This window comes from Plecotus auritus (genome assembly GCF_963455305.1).
Source record: "Plecotus auritus genome assembly, chromosome: 6".
Classification (NCBI taxonomy): domain Eukaryota; kingdom Metazoa; phylum Chordata; class Mammalia; order Chiroptera; family Vespertilionidae; genus Plecotus; species Plecotus auritus.
The window spans coordinates 98,063,790-98,074,659 of NC_137773.1; the positions used below are offsets into that span (position 1 = coordinate 98,063,790).

The 10,870-nt window shown below is 47.8% G+C and overlaps 1 protein-coding gene across 7 annotated transcripts in view; it reads left to right on the forward strand.

The window, feature by feature from the left end:
• The window catches only part of GATAD2A (GATA zinc finger domain containing 2A), a 111,542-nt gene extending 104,174 nt beyond the window's left edge, over positions 1-7,368 (forward strand). For 5 of the 7 annotated variants that reach the window (XM_080676942.1, XM_080676945.1, XM_080676944.1 and 2 more), the window contains 4 exons: positions 703-1,001; positions 1,658-1,732; positions 2,019-2,214; positions 5,744-7,368. In XM_080676942.1, the coding sequence (XP_080533068.1) occupies positions 703-1,001; positions 1,658-1,732; positions 2,019-2,214; positions 5,744-5,874 (701 nt within the window). In that variant the 3' untranslated portion in view covers positions 5,875-7,368. The remainder of the gene's footprint in view (positions 1-702; positions 1,002-1,657; positions 1,733-2,018; positions 2,215-5,743) is intronic. The other 2 variants (XM_080676941.1, XM_080676946.1) reach the window with 2 other exon arrangements.
• Positions 7,369-10,870: the final 3,502 nt, after the last annotated feature.

A 10,870-nucleotide genomic window follows, 5' to 3' on the forward strand; every position in this document is an offset into this window, starting at 1 on the left:
TCTGTGATAGAGCATTGGCCCACGCAACGAAGTGTTGCCGGTTCAATTCCTGGTCAAGGCCACATACCTGAGTTGGTTTCCCTGGTGTGAGAGACAACCAATTTATCTCTCTCTCCCCCCACCCCCACCCCCCCTCCTCTCTCCTTTCTCTCTCTCTCTCTCTCTCTCTCTCTCTCTCTCTCTCTCTCTCTCTCTCTCCCTCCCTCCCTCCCTCCCTCCCTCCCTCCCTCCCTCTCTCCCTCCCTCCCTCTCTCCCTCTCCCCCCATCCCTCCCTTTCACTCTCTTTAGAAATCAATTGAAAAAATATCCTTGGGTGAGGATTTTAAAAAACCCTGCTGCTGCAAGGCTTGTATAGGAAGGATAGGCGGGAGGCCAAGTCAGGACGAGATGCCTCCCTGACCTACACTGTGGCTGGGCAAGGCCATTGGGAGAAGCCAAGCTGATGGCACTATGTAATGTTTTTGAGAGTTGGTACCAAGGATGCCTGACCTACAGCATTTCCAAAGCTTCAGCCTGAAAGGCTTCCCTGAGGATGGCCCAGTATCTGTACACAGTCGGCATCTACTGAGGCTTTGGTTTTCTGATAGCCATTGAGCCACCTGGCTTGGGGTGCTGCCCCTCTTCTATCCTGCATGCTGGGTAGTGGGGGTTCTGATTGGCATCTTGTTCCTTTGATGTGAGCCCACCCATATGCCCTACAGCAGGCAGGATGTCAGCTGCCGTTGTACTGTCCCGGGAGCCCTACATGTGTGCGCAGTGCAAGACGGACTTCACATGCCGCTGGCGGGAGGAGAAGGGCGGTGCCATCATGTGTGAGAACTGCATGGCATCCAACCAGAAGAAGGCGCTCAAGGTGGAGCACACGAGCAGGCTGAAGGCTGCCTTCGTGAAGGCACTGCAGCAGGAGCAGGAGATCGAGCAGCGCCTTCTGCAGCAGGGTGCAGCTCCTGTGCAGGCCAAAGCTGAGCCCGCCACCGCCCCACATCCCACTCTGAAGCAGGTGAGCTCTTGTCTAGGAGCCAGAGTTGTGATCTGGAGGTCTGGGAACTTGACTGGGGCCTCATCCTCCAGGAGAGATGCTCTTCCCTGGCAGGGAAGTTGTCGCTAGCACGCAAAATGTCCTGGCGTTCTGTCCACACTCGGCAAGCATCTGCCTGATTGTCAACTGCGTCTAAATAGCGTTTAATGGTGGTGTTTAGTGGTGAAAATACTAATTTGCAGTTTTTTTAGATTTTGTAGCTTTCACGTTCATTGTGCCGCCAAGTACTTCTTGTCTATAAGGACTTTTCTGAAAGCCACATTGAGATACAAAAGAGGCGTTCTGAAGAAATGTTCTAGCTAAATTAAGGAGAGAAAGAAGTCTGAAATCAAGTTTTTTTTGGCTGCTTTTTTTAATGCTCTGCTTTCCACCCCATATAGATCCAAAGCTTTGTGTTGGCAGTTTTTTTGTATCCTTGGAAGTCATTTGTAATTCACTAATGACCACATCTTCTCAAGGTCCCTATAATAGTTGAGGCCACACTGTCCTCGGGAAACGGCCTGTCATATGGGGACTAGGCCTTGTGTGGTCACAGCTGATGCCCTTTGGTCACTCTAGGTCGCCCTGGGCCGGCCTGTGGATGGTGCTGATCTTGATTTCAACCCCCATTTGTGTAGGTCATAAAACCCCGGCGTAAGTTGGCGTTCCGCTCAGGAGAGGCCCGCGACTGGAGTAACGGGGCTGTGCTACAGGTCAGAACTACAGTGCTGGGAGTCCCCTGCACCGAGCCACCAACCAGCCCTCACGCCCCAGTCCGTGACCACGTCAGCAGCCTGCGTCTGTCTCTGTTTCTCTCTCTCTCCCTCTTTTCCTTCCCCTGTCCCCTTGGTGTAACTTACCTGGTCTCCTGATTTTGGACTTTAGGGACCCCGTGTGGGTGGGAAGAGGTCGGCCACAGCAAGGAAAGGCTGCACTGAGCACCTCACCCTCTACCTTTTCCTTTCCCACATGAGCCATTGCACCCTCTTTCCTTTGCAGGCCTCCAGCCAGCTGTCCCGGGGCTCAGCCACGACACCCCGAGGCGTCCTGCACACGTTCAGCCAGTCGCCCAAACTGCAGAATGCAGCCTCAGCCACAGCTCTTGTCAGCAGGACCGGCAAACATTCCGAGAGAGCCGTTAGTTCTGGCAAGGGCAATGCCACCTCCAACTGGAAGAAGGCACCCCTGAGTACAGGTAGGTGGGCAAGCCCCCAAGGGGCTCAAAGTAGGGACCTTGCTGTGGTTGGGTCCATCCCTTTCTTATTTTAGCAAAGACTTGCACATGATGAAAGGAAATGCCACAAAAGGCCCTGAACCCCAGACCTGCTCCCTGAGAACAGCTGCCTCCAACTCTTCAGCTGAATCTCTCATTCACTAAATAGGATAACCTCAACAAGTGGCAGCCCTGGGTAGATACTAAGTAGCCCTCAATGTCTCCACACTCTGTACCCAAACTCTTAACCTTTCACTCAAAACGTAGGACGGGCCCCGTTCAGGCAGTTACTCCCACCATCCAGTAGACTCCTGGCAGCGCAGATGTTTATCTACCCCCTTGGCTCTTGGCCCCTGGCAAAGGGAACACTTGTTTTTACTGTTAACTTGTGCCTTTTCTGCTATACTATTTTTTGCTCACCCAGATAGTGTCTTTTATTTCCTGATCTGTGGGCCACTCTTCCCACCTTCTTCTGGCTTGGACAGGTGGTGCAAAGTACAAAATAGAATAATAATGTAGGGGCGAGGAGGGGGACTCTGGGGTGAGGGCTGGGAGTTTAACTGAGGTGGGGAGGCACCTTGCATGTTCAGCCAGTCGCCCAAACTCCTGGGAAGACATTTTAAGAACAACCCCAGGGGATGAGGAGGCACTCAGGCAGATATTTTTTAATCTCCCTCAGTCCTGCCATCCTGGGTCATCCTATTTTAAAAGTTTCTTATTTATGTGCTAGCATTGAGATGAACGTTCAGTATTTCTGTCCATCAAAAATGAAAAAGTGACTTTCCCTGCTGATAGCGCTTGCAAACATGGTGAACGTTCCTAAAACCCGCTGAACTTTCTGTAAGAAGTGTGGCAGGCATCAACCCCACAAAGTAACACAGTACAAGAAGGGAAAGGCTTCCTGTGTGCACAGGGAAAGTGGTGTTATGACAGGAAGCAGAGTGGCTATGGTGGGCAGACTAAGCTGATTTTCCGAAAAACAGCTAAAACTACAAAGAAGATTGTGCTAAGGCTTGAATGCGTCGAGCCTAACTGCAGATCTAAGAGAATGCTTGGCTATTAAGAGATGCAAGCATTTTTAACTGGGAGGAGATAAGAAGAGAAAGGGTCAAGTGATCCAATTCTAAGCTTCATATTTTGTTTTATTATATGACAATAAAACCTTGATATATTCAGCAAAACAAAAAAAGAAAACTTGAGCCCAGCCAGTGTGGTTCAATTGGTTGAGCATTGTCCCATACACAGAGAGGGTGCCAGTTCAATGCCCGGTCAGAGCACGTGCCTGGGTTGTGGGCTTGACCCCCAGTGGATGCGCAGGAGGTAGTCGATCAATGTTACCCTTTCACATGATGTTTCTCTCCCTCTCCCTCTCCCTTCCTCTCTTTAAAATCAATAATAAAAACATTAAAGTCGCCGAAGCCGGTTTGGCTCAGTGGATAGAGCGTCGGCCTGCGGACTGAAGGGTCCCGGGTTCGATTCCGGTCAAGGGCATGTGCCTTGGTTGCGGGCACATCCTCAGTGGGAGTTGTGCAGGAGGCAGCTGATCGATGTTTCTCTCTCATCGATGTTTCTGGCTCTCTGTCCCTCTCCCTTCCTCTCTGTGAAATGTCAGTAAAATATATTTTAAAAAAACAAAAACAAAAACAAAACATTAAAGACAAGGCTGGGTGTGGCTCAGTGGTTGAGAGTTGACTTATGAACCAGCAGGTCATGGTTCTGTTCCAGGTCAGGGTACATGCTCAGGTTGCCTGTTCAATCCCCAGTAGGGGGCGTGCAGGAAGCATCCAATCAATGATTCTCTCTCATAATTGATATTTCTATCTCTCTCCCCCTCTCCCTCTCTGAAATCAATAAAAAAAAATTTACAAAAAAAAATACTAAAAACACACAGCAAAACGGGAAAGTGAACGGTAGACACAAAAGGCTGAGCGAAGGAGATGGGTGAGAGCGCTCATTTGTGGGAGTGAGCACGTGCCACGCCCCTGTAGGAAGAAGAAACGCCATCATATAGGAACCCTAGTTAGACCTGAGAAAGTAGGGTTGTTTGTGCAATGGAAACACAGGAACCCACTGTACATGCAGTTGACCAGAGTCTCCCATAGGAGAGGAGCTTAGGAGGAGAAAGACATTCATCTGACCACAGAAGAATTTGGACCACCTGGAAAGCAAAGAGCATTTGTAAATACTAGGCAAAGATACTTTTGCTCAGCATGTATAAGATACATACAACTAAGAACTCACAGGCTAGTTAGAAATTCTTTTTGTGGGAAATTTAGAAGTATATGAAATGGAAAAAGTCAAGTATGAGTGTATGCATGTGTACACTGTGATAGCAATCATGTGAACCTGTGTGTGCACTTAAGGGTGATGTTTGAAAGGGAATATGAAGGAATAAATAGTTGCTGTGTTCGACAGTCAGATTAGAGGTAAAAGTGTCAAGGCTTAGAAGCCACATTTCCCAGGAGAGTTCTGCTAGAGCTCCAGGTTACCCTGGGTTTCTAGGTGATGGTTTGAGAGAAACTGGGTGGGATCTAGTTGGTGGTGCTGCCTTGAATATGCAGAGAGGACTCTAATGCATTTGACCTCAGAATCCTTGTTCCACAAAGTCTGTTAACCTCCACCAAAAATACTCTTGGGAGAGCCCTGCTGCTGTAGCTGGGGATCCAGGCAGTCCTTAGGCCAGGCCAGCCAAAAACCTGTGTGCTGGTGTGTGTGTGTATCATCATTTTCCAGTTGTAAAAGTGATACTTTGGGAATATTTAGATAATATGAATAAGGAAGATGATGGCAATGGCTGGTATTTTCTACTCCAGGAGAACAAATGCAGCACTTAGAGGCCTTCCTCAGTCTGCCTCTTCATTCACATGTCCTACATGTGAGTGTCCTACAAAGGGATTATTCTGTGTGTGCCATTCCATGCCCCTCTGAATGGTTTAATTAGAGAATGTTACCCTATTCTTTTTGATGGCTGCATGGTATTCCATCATACTAATTTCCCAGTTGCATAGTTCAGTCATTTGTTATTTTTCAGTTCTAAATAGCACTGTGGTAGCCACCTCAGTTAACAGAGCTCTCAAATAGCCTATGGAATATCTGTTACTGTGGCAGAGGCTAAGAACATTGTAAAGGAGATTGAGTTATTTCTTTTCTCTTTTTTGTTTGTTTTCTTTTTTTGTTTTGTTAATCCTCACCCGAGGATATTTTTCCATTGATTTTTTTAGGGAGAATGGAAGAGAGAGGGAGAGACAGAGAGAAACATTGATGTGAGAGAAACACATCAATTGGTTGCCTTCTGCACGACCCCTGACCAGAATCAAACCTGGGACCCTTTGGTCCGCAGACCGACAGTCTATCCACTGAGCCAAACTAGCTGGGGCAAGTTATTTCTTAAATTCTCTTTAGTTCTGACGTGGTATTTTGGCTGCCCAGGCTTGGTTGGCCCACTCAGTGTCCTCCTGGGAGCCTACCCCTGACTGGGACTATCTCAGCCTGTTGCTCTGTTCTGTTGCAGGTGGGGCGCTTGCGTTTGTCAGCCCCAGCTTGACAGTGCACAAGACCTCCTCGGCTGTGGACCGCCAGCGGGAGTATCTCCTGGACATGATCCCGCCACGCTCCATCCCCCAGTCGGCCACGTGGAAATAGTGTGAGCCGGCCTTGTGGAGAACAGGCTCCCTCTTCCTTCCCACCTGGCCCGCCACCCTCTGCTCACTGGGGAAGACATCCTGCTCCCCAAGAGAGCGAGCAAGCGAGTGTCTGCCACACTGAGGAAGCAAGAGCTCCCTTCATTCTTGGCTGCAAAGTCTTGTGGCTAGAGGGCCGCTTCACAGGTGGATGAGGATTATTATTACTGGGGGACCTTTCCCATGGGCTTTCCTCCTTTCTTTGCCTTTAGTTTGCCCAACACCAGCAGAAAATTGGACCTCGGGGGCTATTTCTGCTCCCACCCTCTTCTTCAGCCCCCTCAGGGCACATGGGCAGCCTGGACACTGTGACACACTCGGGCAAGACCGGAGCTCGGGGCTTTTGAAGTTGAGTGGACCGTTGTTTTGTTTTTGCTTTTTCCCCACCTTAGCCTCCCAATCTTTGACTGCCTTCCTTCACGGCAATCTCTAGGTTGACAAGTTTTTTTTAATCACCTCATGATGATGGAGTTTAAAGTAAACCATGCAGACCCAGGGGTTCCTGCCGAGCACGGCCCTCATGCCCCAGAGGATGGGCCGCTGACTGACCAGCCCTCGTTTGCTCCAGCAGAAGGCCTGTACTGCTGCTCGTTCTGGAGACCCCCAACCTCCCACACTTAGCAGAAGAACAAACTGAAACCCAGACCCAGCCAGAGTGCCTGGGATCCTGAAAGCCACGCTGCTGCCCTTGGAGAAGGGAGTAGAGAAATGGCAGCAACATACAGAGCCTGAGCAGGAAGTTGGAGGGGCGGGCTATTGTGTTTTTTGTTGTTGTTGTTGTGGTTTATTTTATTAAATTTTTCCTTTTCTTTTCCTACTTATTTTGATAGACAACTTCCCAAGCTGCCCTGGCTTGTGCTCCCCATCAGGTGTGTCAGGTGGGGAGATGCCCTTGCCCCTCACAGACTTTAGGGTTTCCGTTTGGATCTAGTTTAGAACCTTCCCTTAAAGGAGGGCCGTGCTGCCAGTGTTCGCCTTCAGACTTTTTTTTTTTTTTTTTTTTTTTTTTACCCTCTTTAGAGTCTACAGAAATGTCTTACAAAGGATCAGGTCTGCTCTAAGTCGTGTTTCATTTTGGTTTCTCCCACTCCTTAAAAATCAGTTCCATGAGGAAAGGCAGATGTCATGTGTGAGCTGCACACAGCGCCAGCTCCAAGCACATGTGAGGGTGTCCCGTGTGTGCACATGCATGTGTTGATGTGGAGACGGGGTACGTCGCTCCCCACTTCAGCTCCTGCCCTGGTTTTCCTGTCCATGCAGTTAGGGACTTAACTTAAAATCCTTATTTTATAGGGCTGCCTTTGAACACATTGCTTCAACATTCTAATAAAGGCTCATTTAACCCCCTCTCATGTGTGACTATCAGTGTTTAGAAAACATTTTTAATGTGGTCGAAGACGTAGCTTTGCAAAATGTTCTATTTTTTTGTTCTATAAGACCCTAAATTTCTCATTGATTTTTGTTTTGAGTACATGGGCTGAAGGAAGGGGAGGGGAGAGCAGGGAAGTGTGGCTTTCATAACAAAATGCAGGGATTGGGGGAGAAAGGGAAATTAACATTCAGGAGTATGGGGAAAGGATGTGTTTATACACCAAAAACTCAAAGAGTATGCAAGCATTTCTATTTCTTGCTTTTGTGTGTGTGTGCATGCACACGCGCGAGCCTGGTAAATAAATACCCATCTTATATGCTACCCTGAGCTGTTAGCCCTCTCTGTTCAGTTACATGGGCCAAACTCCAAATCGTCCCAACAAGGAGCACTGGGTTGGCCACTCCCAGCAAACAGACCTCAGTTATATGCAGTAACTGAATCAGGTGTCTGGGCCAAAGTCACTCATGCACTGGAGGGGTGCATTTTATTAAAATGACAGCTAAAGTTGCCACCACACTCCCATCCAGATTGACTAGGTCTGTGACTCGAGGCATATGTTGATCCCCAGCCCCATCAGAATTTGGCTCAACTGCGCTCAGGAACCACCTCTTATCTCACCTTGCTGGACCAGACCACCTCAGGTGGTGGACAGGACAGCCAGGCGCTGGCTTTGCCTTCTCCATCCAGCCCAGCATCCCCAGGCACATTCCCATCAAGGACAACTTACTATGATGGAAATGTAGTTTTTTAAAAAGGGGGCAAGCCCAGCTGGTGTGGCTCAGTGGTTGAGCGTCAACCTATGAATCAGGAGATCACAGTTCAATTCCTAGTCAGGGCACATGCCCGGGTTGTGGGCTCAATCCCTAGTGGGGGGGCGTGCAGGTGGCAGCCTATCAATTATTCTCTCTCATCATTGATGTTTCTCTCTCTCCCTCTCCCTCTCTGAAATCAATAAAAATATGTTTAAAAAATTTTTCAGCCGAAACCGGTTTGGCTCAGTGGATAGAGCGTCAGCCTGCGGACTGAAAGGTCCCAGGTTCGATTCCGGTCAAGGGCATGTAACTTGGTTGCGGGCACATCCCCAGTAGGAGGTGTGCAAGAGGCAGCTGATCGATGTTTCTCTCTCATCGATGTTTCTGACTATCCCTCTTCCTTCCTCTCTGTAAAAAATCAATAAAATATATTTTAAAAAAAATTTTTTTTCAGCCATCTACAGGGATGGTAATAAAGGACAGTGAACTGCTTTTTAAAAAAGAATTTTTTAAAAGGGCAAGAACGTGAGAGGCTTTATTCCAAGCATGTCAAACTCACGGCCTTTGGCATGCTTGCTTTAGTCTTCAGTTAATTTCTACCATTTTAAAATTCCACACCCCTCCCCCCTTTATCTTCAGTTTCCCACTTTGCGTTGTAACATCTATGATAAGCCCTAAATGGATATTTATGTGATGGACTTTAATATGTTTCAGACAAGGCATTGTTAAATACCTCTCTGGGTATGGGGTTTGAATATACTAGGAAAGGATGTTAACAGTGTGTTCTCTCAGTAGCCAAGTTCACCCCCTGAAAAATCTGCCACAGTGCTGGGTCCTGGTTTCCCCCAGGAGTGTTGGGGCTGAGAGGACCTGGTTTCCAGAAGCAGTGAGAATGTAGGAGCCTAGGCTCAAATGACAATTTTAACAGTCCCTAGTTATCTGGGACACAGACCTCTGACAGCAACTAGAAACTTAAAAATGTTGCCATTCTTTGGACTGCGGTGTGGGGTTCACAAGCTTATTCCCCATTTTGATGGGGAGCAGGTTTGAAATGGCCAAGTGCATATGTGTATGTTCACAGATATGCATGCCCCCTTGGAGCTGCTCATGGCTCTGGCCATTCTGACCATGTCATGGGGACTCTGGTCCTCATTGTCCCAACTGTGAAGTTAGGACCACACCTTTGACAAGGCAGAGAATGGCCCTTCTCCAGGGGCCTCTGATTCACTCTCCAAGATCTTGAAGCAAAAAGTGTAGAGAAAATGTAAGAGGCTATTGAGTACAGCCCTGCCCTGTGTCCCACACCTCTCTCCTATGGGCAGTGACAAGGGGAGGAGTTTTCTGTGTAAGTAATATAAGCATTCTCATCACAGGGGTGTAAGTAATGGAAATGGTCTTTGCTGTTGCACCATAGGGGTGTGTGTGTGTGTGTGTGTGCTTTATGCCAAGTTATATGCTGCACATGACATTGCCTCAAGAACTACGACCTAGCTTTCATTAAAATAACAGCTATGCCCTTGCTGGTTTGGCTCAGTGGATAGAGCATCAGCCTGCGGCCTGAAGAGTCTTGGGTTCGATTCTAGTCAAGGGCACGTGATTGGGTTGCAGGCTCGACCCCCAGTGGGGGGGCGGGTGTGTGTGCAAGAGACAGCTTATCTATTATTCTCATTATTGATGTTTCTATCTCTCCCTCTCTGAAATAAATGAAAAAAACGGGTATTTTTTTAAAATGACAGCTAAAGTTTTATAATCCTTAGCAAAGTATAATAAACAGTTACATAGTGCAGGGAGGTAGATTTGGGGAAGGGGGGAGTCACTTGTATTTACTTTGAGTAAATCTTTGCTGATAATATAAAACCAAAAAGTTGACCACCAAACCAGAATAGAAATTCCATAAACAGAGGCCGGAATAAATGGCTATACATAGTGTCACAAGGAAGTTGTAGATCTGAAGCATAATAAAGAAATGATGTGTTGGCTATATTTTTCTTCTGTCCCCTCGGCTCTGGATTTCCTGCATTGTTTAGTCCATGTATGGGGCAGGTTAGAAACTGGGTAAGTGCAGCAGAGTGACCCTTTGTTAAGATGGAAGCAAATGATAAGAACTCTGCTGCTTGGGCTTCCTTGGGACTGCACTTCCCATGTAGGGGGAGTCCTCCCCAACTGGGCACTGTGGTCTCGCCTCTGAGCCTCCATCTCCACCAAAACCAGGAGCTTTGTGGCCTGGGGAGTGGCTGAGGCTGGTTCTAAGCCCCTTCCAGTTTCCACCCTAAGTGGTGGGTTTTTTCAGAGTGCTTTTCAGGGTTGGCTCCACTTTAAGTCTTTGCTGCAGTACACAATATTACAGATGCAGGTTTTAAGTACAGATGGAGTCACCCAGCCAGGCCCTGAAATGAACAATTACTTGTGAAAATTTGTTTTTAGAGGTTGACATTGTTTCAAGTTTTTCATACTATCTGAGACCTGTGATCACTTGGGTAATCTGTTAGCAGTGTTTTCCTAGGTGCTTTTTTTTTTTTTTTTTTTTTTTTTGCTGGTTCTTGATTTTTTACTGAGAGGAAGGGAGAGGGATAGAGAGTTAGAAACATCGATGAGAGATAACGATCAGCTGCCTCCTGCACACCTCCTACTGGGGATGTGCCCACAACCAAGGTACATGCCCTTGACCGGAATCGAACCTGGGACCTTTCAGTCCGCAGGCCAACTCTCTATCCATACCGGTTAGGGCGCTGGTTCTTGTTTTTGTTGTTGAAGCATCCCTGCCTCTGGTGGTGGGTGCTAACTGCCCTCCCCAACAGCCAGCTCGGTTTCACCATGGCTGATAAATTAAACCC